This window comes from Vulpes vulpes, chromosome 9 (genome assembly GCF_048418805.1).
Source record: "Vulpes vulpes isolate BD-2025 chromosome 9, VulVul3, whole genome shotgun sequence".
Classification (NCBI taxonomy): domain Eukaryota; kingdom Metazoa; phylum Chordata; class Mammalia; order Carnivora; family Canidae; genus Vulpes; species Vulpes vulpes.
Genome location: NC_132788.1, coordinates 8,639,375 through 8,654,977, shown reverse-complemented (window position 1 = coordinate 8,654,977; position 15,603 = coordinate 8,639,375). Strand labels below are relative to the sequence as shown.

Here is a 15,603-nt window from a genome sequence, read left to right as displayed (position 1 = left end):
ATCATAAAATAAATGAAGCTTTAAGATATATTTAGAAAAAGCTTTTTGGTATGAGTCAGTTTTCCCTAGAATGTCCTGCCCTTGCTGCTGCTGAGGGACAAGTGGGTAAGTGTTCTGTGTGCCATTAGCTTCTTAAAAAGTTGGTGAGGAGATTTGGAGGTCAGGGCCCTGATTACAGCCAACTTTCTAGGTTTAATATCCAACTCACTTTATATTATTTTAAATGAATGTTTGGGTATGAGTTACCTTTCCTTTTTTACAAAGAACCCAGGTATGTCTGCCTGGGTGGCTCAGTGGTTGAGCGTCTGCCTTCAGCTCAGGTCCTGATCCTGGGATCCGGGATCACGTCCCACATCAGACTCCTTATGGGGAGCCTGCTTCTCCTTCTGCCTATGTCTCTGCGACTCTCTCTCCCCCGCCCCCTCTGTCTATCTCTCATGAATAAATAAATAAAATCTTTAAAAAATAAAATATAATAAAAGCCATAGAATTGTAAAGTGGGAAAGATATTACAGAACTTCTAGTTCCATTCCTTCTTTTTTCATACATAGAAAGGGATCCCAAAGTCTTTGCTTCATTGAATCTTGTCTAAATTATCCCAGCTATTTAGACACAAAACAAGAACTGGAACATGTGTTTATGACTTCATGGCTTCCTCTTATATAATGTATAGTTATGTCAGTGTGCATTAACAGAAGGTGTATATTATTACTACATTTTCAGTTATTTGCTCATTTTGTTTTTTATATTCCAGCAAAAGAGTCAAGAAAAGTTATTAGGAAGCTTAGTCAAACTGAGAATATTTTCAAGAAAGAATGATGGACTCTGTTGTAAGGAGGAAATCCAACCTTCTCTTGTAGCAAAATTCCATTTTTCAGGACAATTTTCATAAATTTGGCTCTACTCCATTTGAAATTTGAATTTACTACTTACTAGAGTTTGAGGCTAGAGGACAATTCCAACAAAGAGCTACAGATTTGAATTGGTCTGTAGGTAATAACTGCTTTCATTCACAACAAGATAGTCTTTAAAAATCTTTTAAATTAAATGTAGTCAGGGGGATCCCTGGGTGGCTCAGTGGTTTAGTGCCTGCCTTTGGCCCAGGGTGCGGTCCTGGAGTCCCGGGATCGAGTCCTTTGGCGGGCTCTGGACATGGAGCCTGCTTCTTCCTCCTCCTGTGTCTCTGCCTCTCTCTCTCTCTCTCTCTCTCTCTCTCTATGTCTACCATAAATAAATAAACAAATCTTAAAAAAAAAAAAAAGAAAGAAAAGAATAAATTAAATGTAGTCAATAGCTAGTCTTTTCCTTTAAGTTTTTATTGCAGTGTAATATACATCCAAAAACATGCACATAATTAACCTACAGCTTGATGAATTTTCACAACTAAACACACACTGTGTAACCAGCAACCCAGTTTGAGATCTTTGTCAGCCACCTACACACTCCTCTACATTCTCTTCTAGTTTCTGCCCCTGCTGCCCCAAAGGAGTAACCACTGTAAAGATGAGGTCAGGTACTTCATTAGTCAACATTGCCCTGGTTTTTGTCTTTGCTAAAATATGAAGAGGTTGAGAAAATAACAATTTCTTGGGTACCTTCCTGTTCAGTTGGTTGAGCATCCTACTCTTGATTTGAGCTGGAGTGATGGTCTCGGGGTCATGAGATTGAGCCCCATCTTGGGTTCTGTGCTCAGCATGGAGTCTGTTTGTCCCACTCCCTTTGCTTTTCCCCACATTCGCACTCTCACTCTCTCTCAAATAAATAAAATCTTTTTAAAAAAAGAACAATTTCTGTTCTTATCAACACCAGTAATTGCTAAAGAAAAAAACCAGAATTTTTTTATTATCAAGGCATATTTACCAATTTGATATTGAATCAGAGTTATACTGGGTGATTCAAATCTTTTATGTAGCTTTGGAAACATGCCGGAGTCTCTACATCAGTTTTTGTCTTCTGACACAAAACACAAAGTAAGTAAGAAAGATAAGAATTGATGTAGAGTATTGTGTGCCTCCCACACCGTCATGGTTATTACTCACTATGGAGGAGGCACAAGGGAAGGACTATAATGCAAAGCTGTGGTTGAGGAATTACTGATATATTCTGCTTTGTGTATATTCTCTGAATATTGAAGATAGATTTTTAATATCAATAATTAGAATTCCATAGGCGATTTTTAATTCTCCAACTTCTGGGGATCCCTGGTGGCTCAGCAATTTAGCGCCTGCCATTGGCTCAGGGCGTGATCCTGGAGTCCCGGGATCAAGTCCCGCAGGCTCCCTGCATGGAGCCTGCTTCTCCCTCTGCCTGTGTCTCTGCCCTCCCCCCCTTGCTCTCTCTTTCTCTCTGTCTCTCATGAATAAATAAATAAAATCTTTAAAAAATAATAATAATTCTCCAACTTCTGTGTGAATATATCTGTTATTTCCCATAAGTTTAAGAAAATAGTTAAAATTCTTCCATCTTGATTTAAAATATTTTACCTATAACACTGTCTTCACTTTCTCTATTTCTTATCAGGACCCCTGAACAGTGCCCCAGCGTTGTTTCATTGTTGTCAGAGAGTTACAATCCTCATGTGCGTTATGGAGCTGCTATGGCCCTGGGCATCTGCTGTGCTGGTACAGGAAACAAGGTAAAGCCCAAAGCCAGTGGGGTCAGTTCTTTCCTGGCACCACACTGTTTTCCTTTGCAGAAAAGTTTATACAACCACTGTAAAAATGCAAGTATGGTGTGATCTATAAGAGTTAACTTGCCTCACAAAGCTTCCCAGAACTAACTTCCTCATTTTACTGTGTTGGGTTGCTCAAAGCCAGTTAAGAAGAATGAACCACCACATTACATGGGTGATTCTAATGAAAACAACGCTGTAGAATTTTTCTTTGAAAGCGTTGATTTTTTTTTTAAAAAAAAAGATAAAATATTCTTTTTTCTTAAAGAATTACTCTGTTCCCTTTACATGGTAATTTACATGTTTAATTGACATGATTAGTATCGTGGAAATCAAGATTCTCATATGAGACCACCAAAATCAATTAACTTTGATTGTTTTGTTTTAAGCAAATCGCCTATTTGCCTGATCTCTCCTCATAAACATAATAGGCAACCTGATATTTGTTAAGTCCTCAAAAGTGACAAAACAGGGGCACTTGGGGGTCTCAATTGGTTAAGTGTCTGCCTTCAGCTCAGGTCATGATCTTAGGGTCCTGGGATGGAGTCCCATTTGGGTTCCCTGCTCAGTGGGGAACCTGCTTCTCCCTCTCCCTCTGCCCCCTGGCTTGTGCTTGCTCTCTGTCATTCTCTATCTCAAATAAATAATCTAAAAAAAAAATGACAAAGAGTTGGGTTCCAAATAGATGATTGGAAAATACAGTTCATCATGAGATTCATAATGAAATGTTCTGTTGCTTAAACAAGTATTCTTGATTCACAACAATGACATAATCATCACGTTTTTGCCTTTCATGGCACAAATGCACACCACTTTGACCACCCCCCAAAATATGAACTTTTCTTTTAATAGTGCATGTGTGCATGGTTGTATGTATGTGTGTGAGAGAGAGAGAGAACACAAACATAATGAGAATGAGAACGTAAAGAACAAGAGCATAACTAGGTTTTGCTCCCAGTGTTTTTTCATCAGAAGAGTAATTTTTTTAACCTCTCATCCAAAATAAAATAAAACATTTATTACTTGAGTCCAGGAATTAAATTTTAATTTGCTTAATTTTTTCTAGTCACATAAAATGTTACTGAAGCTAGGAATTAAAATAGACATTTTCACTATTTGTGATAAAAAGTGCATAAAAATTTATAGAGACATCCCCTTTCAGTATTCTCATTTGTTTCCCTACCCTGCTTTTTTTTTTCTTCATAGGACTTATCACCACCTGACATATTTTTATACCTATTTATTTATTGTCTGTCTCCTCTGCCCTGAAATGTAAGGTCCCTAAGAACAGAATGTTCACTGCTAGAACCTGTGTCAGGACTGCCACATAGTAGGCATTCAGTAAATATTTGTCAACTCAATGGTGGTGGGGGAAGATCATTGAAAGATATGATGGTGAACAAGTTGGGCGTACTCTCTGTTCTCACAGAGATTTGTTTTTAAAGTGTTTTCTTTTGGAGGGAATTTCTTTTTTTTTTTTTTTTTTAATTTTTATTTATTTATGATAGTCACAGAGAGAGAGAGAGGCAGAGACACAGGCGGAGGGAGAAGCAGGCTCCATGCACCGGAAGCCTGATATGGGATTCGATCCCGGGTCTCCAGGATCGCGCCCTGGGCCAAAGGCAGGCGCCAAACCGCTGCGCCACCCAGGGATCCCTGGAGGGAATTTCTTAACATGAGACTGTATCTTTAGTTTTGTTAGGAATATCATTGGGGGGGATCCCTGGGTGGCGCAGCGGTTTAGCGCCTGCCTTTGGCCCAGGGCGCGATCCTGGAGACCCGGGATCGAATCCCACGTCAGGCTCCCGGTGCATGGAGCCTGCCTGTGTCTCTGCCTCTCTCTCTCTCTCTCTCTCTCTCTGTGACTATCATAAATAAATTAAAATTAAAAAAAAAAAAAAAGGAATATCATTGGGTATATAAAATACAGTTTATGTAGAAATTGGCTGTCCATTTTTTTCTGGAACACATCTGTTCTGTAAACAAAGGTAAATTATAGTTGAATGTCTTATGAAGTATTTTCCCCTCAAGTCTTCAGCAGACATTTATGTCAAGCCTCGTAAGTTAAATATACATTAGATTTTTTTTTTCCTTCCAGATTATTGTAAACTTAATATGATATGTAGGAGCAAGTGTTCTTTGAGACACAGCATTTGAAAAGTTAATTCAGTAAAAAATTTTTGTTACTCATACTAAGCAAATCTGCTTAATTTCTAGACAGTTTGTATGATCTACATAATAATACCTATCTGACCAAGGTTTGGTGCTTTATTTTTATTTCTTAAAAACCTAAAACTTTTTTTTTATTCTGAAATTTATCTTAAGGTTGAGGTTATATCACATACCTCAAAGACCAAGTTAGTGTCTTTTTCTTTTTAAGATTTTATTTATTTACTCATGAGAAACACAGTGAGAGGCAGAGACACAGGCAGAGGGAGAAGCAGACTCCATGCAGGGAGCCCGATGTGGGACTCGATCCTGGAACTCCAGGATCACGCCCTGAGCCAAAGGCAGATGCTCAACCACTGAGCCACCCCGGCGTCCCAGTTAGTGTCTTATAACTTACAACTTGGAAATTTGGTTATATTTTTTATCATGACTACCTCATAAACAATATTGACAATACTATGAATAGTGTTTGAAAACTCCTCTGCACAATATCGTGGCATTTTTCAGTGAAATGGGGAGAAAGAATACACTTACCTGGTATGTATATTATCTGTTAACAACTCTGATTTTTAAAATAAATAAATCCTCATGTAAAGAAATCTGAAGCTGTTGTCTTTTAAAAAGGATGCAACTTTGTCTTGTCCTTGAAACAAGGATATTTAAGAAATGGCATATTGTGTTAAGAAATAAATTAGGGGTACCTGAGTGGCTCAGTGGTTGAGTATGTCTCCCTTTGGCTCAGGTCAGGATCCCATGGTCCGGGGATCAAGTCCCACGTTGGGCTCCCCACAGGGTGTCTGCTTCTCCCTCTGCCCATGTCTCTGCCTCTCTCTGTGTCTCTCTCATGAATAAATAAATAAAATCTTAAAGAAAAAAAAGAAATTTGATAATCTTGTAAACCCATTCTCTGTTCCTCTGGATTTATATGTACCAAAGACCTTATAAGGAATGTTACAAAGTGGCACTTAAGAAAGTTCCTGCATGTCCTTAACAGAAGTTATATAGAATCAAAGAGTTCTTGGTCAAATACAGTGAACAGGTGGTGGGTTAAGCAGAGTTTGAGTGATTTCTTTAATAAGGCTTTCTGGATCTTTTGCCATAATGTATATCATTATCAATGATGTATAGCTTATCAAATTCTATATATATTTTGAATCTCCGAAACAAGGTGTTATATAGTACATAGGAACTACCATACTTATTTCATCAAGGAATCCTTTTTTCATAGAACTGATTATTCTGAAGAATGTGATACTGGGAAAATCCTGTTAAATGTCGATTTAATTTTTTTTATGTTAGGTCTTATAAAATCATTGAAGCCATTACTTTACCCTAGTATTTGAAGGAGGTTGGATAATTAATCCAGGTTTTAGGGTCAGATTGGCCTGAGTTCTCTACTTGTCTGACTTTGGATGAATTTCTTAACCTGTTTCTTTGTTTATAAAGATTGTTTTATATTGTTATTGTTGTTTTTGTTTTAGGATTGATAGAAATATATGGGATATAACATGTATAAAATACATGCTGTGCCTGGAAAATAATAGTTGTTATCAAACATCAATCTCGTTTTCTGTTACTTACTTTTACCTCAAGACAGGAGCACTCCTTCTACAAGCTTCCTTCTCACTTACCATCAATTATATTGAAACAAGACATACTCAGTTGCAAGTAGTCTTTAATGAACTTACTACAAAGTTAAATGAAAATACTGACTTAGAATGACAGTAACTAATTTGAAAATCCAGCTATAACAGCTTAAAGTTTTGTTTTTTTTTTTTAATGCTTTCAGGAAGCAATCAATTTGTTAGAACCGATGACAAATGACCCTGTGAACTATGTGAGGCAAGGAGCTCTGATAGCTTCAGCTCTCATCATGATCCAGCAGACTGAAATCACTTGTCCAAAGGTGAGCAAATAAAAAAAAATTCTCCAAAAGAGAGCTAGTTTAGGCTTTTCTTTAGTAACTTATCTTCTTTTAAGGACATTTTTACCCCAAATGTGGTGGGCATTAAACTCACAGGAAGCAAAAAAGTGGGAGAAAGAGATAACTTTATAATATTCTTTAAGTGCATTTTTTTACAGATTTTTAGTCACTTTGTTAATTCAGCTATTTAGCCATTCTTGAAAAATTAGAACTTACAGGTTGATGGGGATCATAAAAATGAACTTTAATTTTTGCCTCTTGCTGTCCTCTTAAAATGCCTTTAGTAGGATAACTTGTTCCCATGCTACAGGATGTGAACTCAGGCAGTTCGTGACTTTTTTGATCCATCATTCTGAGGTAATAAAATGTCCTACGTTCACTTTACATGGTATATACATTCTCAGTTTAGAAATGAGGGATCCCTGGGTGGCGCAGCGGTTTAGCGCCTCCCTTTGGCCCAGGGCGCGATCCTGGAGACCTGGGATCGAATCCCACGTCGAGCTCCCAGTGCATGGAGCCTGCTTCTCCCTCTGCCTATGTCTCTGCCTCTCTCTCTCTCTCTCACTGTGTGCCTATCATAAATAAATAAAATTAAATAAAAATTAAAAAATTAAAGAAATGAGTGTATCCAGATTCTCTGTTAGAATGTCACTGCCCGGGGATCCCTGGGTGGCGCAGCGGTTTAACGCCTGCCTTTGGCCCAGGGCGCGATCCTGGAGACCCGGGATCGAGTCCCACGTCAGGCTCCTGGTGCATGGAGCCTGCTTCTCCCTCTGCCTGTGTCTCTGCCTCTCTCTCTCTCTGTGACTATCATAAATAAATAAAAAATTAAAAAAAAAAAAAAAAAGAATGTCACTGCCCTTGGGGGGTGATCTTTTGGGCAGGGTTTCACATGGCTCGTGGACAGCTTTCTTTCTTTCTAGCCCACATCTGTTCACAAAAGTGGTCCTGCATATTTTGCCCTTGTAGCTAGGAGTATAATATGTAGTTCTCAGTGCAGCTTTATTGGCCCCGTCCCTCTCCCTTTTCCTGTCTTCTCCCTCCTCTCCTCCATCTCCCTCTCCTTCTCTGCTAGTACTGCAGTGGATATCTAATGCCTCTTAACTCTTCGTGTCAGATGTCAGTGCACAGTGACAATCGATCATATTAACTTCTCTACGTGGTCCCTCTGAAGCCCAGATTTACCCCCACAGAAATACCCTTCACACATCCTTCTGCAAGTCCACTTCTCACAGATGCCCTGTGGATGACTCCCAGCACAGATTTTGAGATAATCTATTTTAAAATTTCCTTGTGACAGTCTCCCAGACATCATGTTAGAGTATGATATCTAATGTATCTTGGCACCTCAGCCAAAATTTCTCATTTTGTTGAGAAACAGAAAATGCATAGATCTTATTCACATGTACTAAAAATTACCAGTTTTGCTATATTAAGTAGATGTGTGTAGCTAAGGCAGTAATTTCAGAACTTTTTTATTCTTTTTTTTTTTTTTTTAATTTTTTTATTTATTTATGATAGTCACAGAGAGACTGAGAGAGGCAGAGACACAGGCAGAGGGAGAAGCAGGCTCCATGCACCGGGAGCCCGACGTGGGATTCGATCCCGGGTGTCCAGGATCGCGCCCTGGGCCAAAGGCAGGCGCCAAACCGCTGCGCCACCCAGGGATCCCAGAACTTTTTTATTCTTAACTTGAAATTAGGACATTTAATAGTTTTGTATTGATTTTGCTTCTATTTGAGAAACAGTCAAAAAATTGACAGTTGGAAAAACCATTGGCATATACTGTCTTTTGCCTCATCAAAAAAATGTAGACCATCCTCATTATCAGCAAAGTAGATTGATGGGAGGGTGGAGAAGAGAAGAATTTCCAGAATTCATTGATTATTCTCATTTTATGGAATTTTGTTTAATAGACTCCCATTTCTAAATAGTCGCTATCATTTTTATTTCATTAATCCAGTGCTGCTCACTTTGTCAGAATCATCTGTAAGACTTCCAAAAATTGGATTCTTGCCAAAAATAGAAGCCTAGCTTCTCATTCTGTTTTAATAATATATTCATATATTATATCTTCTAGAACATAAACATCTTTTCAGAGAGTCCACATTTCTTTTTGGCCTTTGTTTTTAAATATAGCAGTTGTAATATGAGTAGCTTTTGCATTTATTTCTGCTTTTGATCTTCTGAGCTTTATCAGCTGGAGGTTATCCACTTGAGTAATGTCATTAAAGAAGGACGTTTAGGCCATGGAATGCACCTCTTCTAACAATAATATATAGATATTTACTCACTTAGACCTCACATGTTGCTTTCATATTATATGTATTGTGAATAAGATAAATTACTATCTTTCCATCCTCTGCTGTAGGATTTTGTTGATTTTTTTTTCGAGCATGAACTCTGCACCAACAATGGCAGGGTCCTTTGGAATGGGAGTGGAGTAGGGTAGGCTGTGTAGTTTGAAAAAACAGTCAACTCTTTATTCTAATAAATAAAACCTTTTCACATTTAGAAAAAGTGAAAAAATACAGAATTTAAAGAATTATTATTTTTTAATCATTCCATAAAATGCTGTTGAACCAAGTCTTAGCTGATGCAAATTCATGGGTTGCACTTCCATCTTCAGGTTATATCAGAATCTTGAGTATTAATTTAAAACGTTGAAATGCAGTTATTGCTGCTAGCCATTGCCATTAACATAAACTCCATGGGGAGAGTTAAATGTATACCTTACCGACTATGAGACTAAAACTGTGTACCAGTGTGTAAAATTCTGGTATTTTTTTAGGAAACACTATTCCTTAGAGGGAAATTGTTACTCAGCTCATGAATTCTTAAAAGTTTGAGTCTGTTTCATTGTTTTCTGCTGTTAAGCATGCAGTAAAGACTTCTGTGGACTGTCATTTATATCCTTTGTCTTTTATCTGATAATTGCTAAAGACAAGATATTCTTTTGGAATGGTATGTGACATTTCGCTGAAAAGAAAAAGCTATTAACAGGCTGAAGAGGGGCACCTGGGTGGCTCAGTCCATTAAGTAAGCGTCTGATTCTTGGTTTCAGCTCAGGTCCTGAGCAGTCATGGGATCGAGTGTGGAGTCTGCCTTAGATTCTCCCTCCCCCTGTGCCCCTCTCTGTGCACATGCTCACTCTCTCTCTCTCTCTCTCTCAAATAAATAAGTAAAATCTTAAAAAGAGAGAGAGAGAGAGAGAAGTTTGCAAGACTGCAGAGTCCTAGTCACAAGGTTGCAAACTGGTACATGAAATTAAGTGGAAATAAAATGGAAATGAAGTGCTCATTTCATTAAGACTATAACCACTCCTCAGAGGAATCCAAAAGGGACTTTCTCAGATAGTTTGTAAAACTCACAGTAGAAAGTTCCAAAGGAAATATTTAAATAAGCATGATATATCACATCCTTTTACAGAATGCTGCCTTAATGCTTAGTTCTATACACTATGGTCTTGGTTTAAGTAATTCCATTGCATCTTTGTTTTTTTATTATGCCAAGTTTTGCTCACTCAGTCTCAACAACATAGATCCAGGAACTTGTATATGCCCCTGGGTGATTACAAACCCAATTTAGAAAACCCTTAGACCAGAGATTCAGAACCATTTAACTAGAATAATGTACTTTTTGTAGTTACTTGGAACTACTTTCTCTCAAGAACCCTCTCAAGATCCTTTATGAAGGATCTGTCTTTTGTTTCCTTGTTAAATGAAATCCACCTTTAGCATTTTTGAACATGTACATAATTATATATAGAATCGGATAAAAATATTACAGTGTAAAAATAAAATCTCTGATGCTCCTCCTTGCCTAATATCATCTGGCTTAAATTTACCTGCTGTAGGTAGGTAACCACAACTGACAGGTGCTCTTTTGGCAAAAGGATCATGTTTGGCCAAGCTTGATAAGCTTTTCTAGTTTTAAAATCACAATTTGAGTAGATTAGGCTTTTGTGAGCCATCATGGTGACCTAGAAGTATTTCTGTGGAGAAATCTTTGAACTTCTATAAGATGAAATTACTAAGAATGAAATTTTATAATATAAGGTGATAGTTTATAGTATAACACATTTATAAATGGTAATCTATATTTCCATACTATTGCCTTGAGGTAGGAACTTTGTGTCAATGATAATATAAGAAAGGGCTGCAGGCAACTACCATAAACAAAATAATACTCATAAAACTGAAAGGAAGCTAAAAATATCATTTGGTATATTGATAATGGGGAAATCATGATAACATTGACAATATTTTATTTTATTTTATTTTTTTTAATTTTTTTTTAATTTTTATTTATTTATGATAGTCACAGAGAGACAGAGAGAGAGAGAGGCAGAGACATAGGCAGAGGGAGAAGCAGGCTCCATGCACCGGGAGCCTGATGTGGGATTCGATCCCAGGTCTCCAGGATCGCGCCCTGGGCCAAAGGCAAGCGCCAAACCACTGCGCCACCCAGGGATCCCCGACAATATTTTAAAAGAAGAAGAAAGATAATTTTTTTTTAAGCCATGTTGAGTTTGAGATGATAGCAAGTCAGCTGGAAATCAGATGAGTGCATAGGGAAAAAAAAGTCAGAACCGAAGACCTCTTATCTGCAGTTCCAAATCCAAAAAGCTGTGAAAACTAAAAAGAGATTTGTTTATTTTTAAGGACTCATTTGGCTATAAAACTTGACCATTATAATATGAACTCATTTATAACCTGTATCCCAGTTAGTGTTAGTATTCAGTCATTTTGCTGCCTCTGAAATATTAATTTGTTTGATTATAGGTTATTGCCCCCATGCTTCATTGAGAATATTGCATAATGTATGGTATATGGACCATGTTATCTTTATAAATTCTGAATTCCAAAATTCATCTGACCTCAAAGATTTCATGGAAGGAGTTTTAGGCCTATAGTTGAAGTTATAAGAGCAGATTTGTAATGGCAGAGAAAGAGAAAAAGAAAGACAACTTAAAGTGTGCTCTATATGCAGGAAAATAGAAAATTGAAAGGAGATATACTTAGGTGATACCAACAGAAATGACCCCAAAGAACTTTATTCCTTTCTCATTTTTTTTTTCTGAGAGTGGTTTTCCCCCCCAGCAGTATAAGGGGTAGAGTTAAAAGTATGAATGTTAAAAATCCATGAATTTGGGAAAGTAGGTTTTTAGATAATAATGCACAGCAGAATGAATCCATGGATTACAAGATTGCCTCGAATTTAATTGTCTTTTCTGTGAGACTATCATAATACAAAATGGGAAATAATTTTTCCAACAAATTGTGCTTTATATGAGGGTGCCTTACTGTTCATAACTGAAATTGAATCAGGAAATCATGATCCTCACCATGATTGCAGTTAGTTGTTTATGGTCACAAACAAGCCACTCATTTCACCTGTCCTACTTCAGTTTCACTTCTGTAAAATACAGGGAGTACGTGATCTCAAACTTGCCTTCAAATATAAGATACTATCCTAACCTACAAAAATAATGATTCTTTACAAAGAATCATAAACATGAGAATTAAGTTACTGCTGCATAAGTAATAAAATGTGAGGAAAAGAATTATTTTTTTTTTAAGATTTTATTTAGTTATTCATGAGAGACACAGAGAAAAAGAGAGAGGCAGAGACACAGGCAGAGGGAGAAGTAGGCTCTATGCAGGGAGCCTAACATAGGACTCGATCCCACTACTCCAGGATCACGCCCTGGGCCGAAGGTGGCACTAAACCACTGAGCCACCCGGGCTGCCCCAGAAAAGAGTTTTTAAATGATAAACAAGAAATAGCTCTCTAAAGTAGTTTGATTAATAGTAGTTGGATAATCCTATTACATATTTGTACTGATTTTTTTAAATCCCATCTTTCAGTTTCACTGAATGTTTTCCTGTTGTTCTGGGCACAATTTTGTATTTAAATTCTTCCTCATAATGTACATACACTGCTTTGTCCACTGTTTTCTTTTTATAAGTTCATGACATATTTCACAAACCTTTAAGCACATAAAATTTCCATCCTATATAAGGTAATGTAAGTGTTCATCTAAAATAAGTTCAGAATCAAAGGAATTTGACCTGTTGAACCAGTTAAAGCATTAAACCTTAGGATTTTTAAATCTAGAAGGGAATTTTATGATGATCTAGTCATGCTGGTTTTATAGTTAGAGAAAGTAAGACTTAGAGAAGTGGCTCACTAATGGTTGGTTATATGCTAGGTAATGGAAGAGTGAGTTCATTGGTTTCCCCATCACATTTTATTAGCAGCATTAGGCTACAGAGATAATAGTCAAGGGGGACAGGTGGGGTTCTGCCATAGTATGGTAGGATAGCCATGCCTATTGAACTATAAAATGCCTTTTGTACATTACATTACACATATACTGCATCATATTACAGCAGCTGCATAAGATAGGTGCCGCAATCCCTGTAGGGATGAAGAAACTGAAGCTCATAAAAGCTAAGTAACTTCCCTAAACAGATTATTGGAGCAGAGATATTTGTAAGCCAGGGTTGTCTGATTCTTTATTACCCTGCACTGCACAGCGTGGCCTCCAAGACCAAGACAGGTGAAGAGGGGAAGAGATTCTGAAAGAGTATGTCATGCAAATAAGGTCATTATATGAGGAAACTCAAATTCGATATTTTCTGCTTTTGGCAGATTTGGGGAGCTCCATGGTCCTGTGCCTCTTGAACAAGCAGAATTATTCCTGGGTACTTCTCACTTGAAAAAGCACTGGTGGGGAAACAGAGAAGTGTAAGACATGGAAGAAGCGTACAATAGTTCCCTTATTGTCACTCAAATAGTTTTAAAGGAGTCACAGATATCTTGATAACATGTATTTTATAAGTTTTCTTTTCTTTTTTTTTTTTTTTTTTTTTTTAAGATTTTATTTATTTATTCATGAGAGACACAGAGAGAGAGAGGCAGAGACACAGGCAGAGGGAGAAGCAGGCTCCATACAGGGAGCCTGACATGGGACTCGATCCTGGGTCTCCAGGATCACACCCTAGGCTGAAGGTGGCACTAAACCACTGAGTCACCCAGGCTGCCCTAAGTTTTATTTTCTAATTGTAAAAGGAATACATATTAGTTTTAGGAATACAGAAAAGAATAAAGAAGCAAGCAAAAATTACCAGTCATCCCAGGCTGGTACATGTAAGTTAGGACATGTTCCATTTTGGTGTGTTTTTTTGACAAGTGATTATCATCACATGTTCTCAAAACATTAATACATGTGCATAAGGAAAATCTTGATGTGAATATACATTAAATCCAAAATATGCCTCACACATCTTCAGTAAAGGATAGTTTACTTGAAGATAGAATTAAAGGATTACGTCTGCTAGGAAATCCGTAAGGGTGGTGGTAAGCAAAAGAGATGTTATTCACAGTACAATGAAAGCCTCAGCGTTTGCTTGGACTGTTTACGCCTACTGACTAACAGTAGTGCGATATGAAGTCGCATTCAACATTCCCAAGAGTCTGAATCATCCACCGTGGAATGAAGATTGAAAACAGAACTGGTGCTCACTCCCACATCAGAAAAGTCATAACACCCATGATTTCAACCATGGAACTTTTCTGCCTTCAGATCTGGTTTATATCCCTCTCTTTTTGAATGTTGTGAAATTCAGAGCTCAAGTTTCATTATAATTTGAACAATCTGTTCCCTGATCTGAAATGACACCACAGATAAAATATGATATGTCTGTAATTCTTTTGCTTGTTCCTTCAGGTGAATCAGTTCAGACAGCTGTATTCCAAAGTCATCAATGATAAACATGATGATGTCATGGCCAAGTTTGGTGCTATCTTGGCACAGGGCATCCTGGATGCAGGTAAATGTTATACTTCTAGATGCATTTATCTACCTAAACTAATGAAGTAACTATTCTGCTTTAACTATATGACATAGTAGAAATTGAAGAAATTATTTGGGGAATTGTTGGGGAAATTTTCTGGGGGGAGATTATTTCTGGGAGAAAATGTGGTACCTACAGTTCGTAGAAAAATAATTTAGTAGAGTTGTTAAGTGTGCAGACTGTCAAGTTTTGAGTCCCAGTCCCTTTATAGTACTAACCTTAGAACTTTGAGAAGTTTTCCCCTCTTGGTGTTTATTTTCTTCTAAAGTCTACGTTGTGGTTTTTGAACAGTTATAAATGCATGTAAAGGGCAGCCTGGGTGGCTCAGTGGTTTACTGCCGCCTTCGGTCCAGGGTGTGTTCCTGGAGACCCGGGATGGAGTCCCATGTCGGGCTCCCTGCATGGAACCTGCTTCTCCTTCTGCCTATGTCTCTGCCTCCCTCTCTCTGTCTCTCATGAATAAATAAATAAATAATCTTAAATAAATAAATAAATAAATGTATGTATGTATGTATGTATGTAAAGCTGTGAGAACAGTGCCTGCCACTAAATAAAAGTGCTCAGTGAATGCTGGCTGATTTTTTTTCTTTAGTTTTCTTAGTATATATCAATTTTAAACAGGTTGACATTGAAAATATTTTGAGGCAAAAAATAGTTTTTTAGACAATTTCAAGCAACCAAATCATCTTAAAAATAAGATATATGGAATATTTACCTAATAAATACATAGTATACCCTGCCTGCCGTTTAGCTTCTGAATTCACACTATTCACCACTACATTGTGATTTATTTTTGAGACAGGCTGCCTTTCCAAGTTGAAAGGGTGTGCTCTTACTGCCTTGAACCTGGGCTCATTAGACATATTCTTTAACTGGTATTATTGGTGACGTCCCAATAGGTAGAAGAAAACAAGCATATTTATTACATTTTTCATGTATTTTCTCTCTTTACCCTAGCCATATAGAATATAATCTTT

The 15,603-nt window shown here is 37.3% G+C and overlaps 1 protein-coding gene across 1 annotated transcript in view; it reads left to right on the top strand.

Moving 5' to 3' along the window:
• Positions 1 to 15,603, top strand: part of PSMD1 (proteasome 26S subunit, non-ATPase 1) — a 92,959-nt gene that overhangs the window by 60,470 nt on the left and 16,886 nt on the right. Inside the window, exons 17-19 of the mRNA XM_026006273.2 lie at positions 2,521 to 2,635; positions 6,630 to 6,746; positions 14,500 to 14,602. Of these exons, the coding sequence (XP_025862058.1) occupies positions 2,521 to 2,635; positions 6,630 to 6,746; positions 14,500 to 14,602 (335 nt within the window). The remainder of the gene's footprint in view (positions 1 to 2,520; positions 2,636 to 6,629; positions 6,747 to 14,499; positions 14,603 to 15,603) is intronic.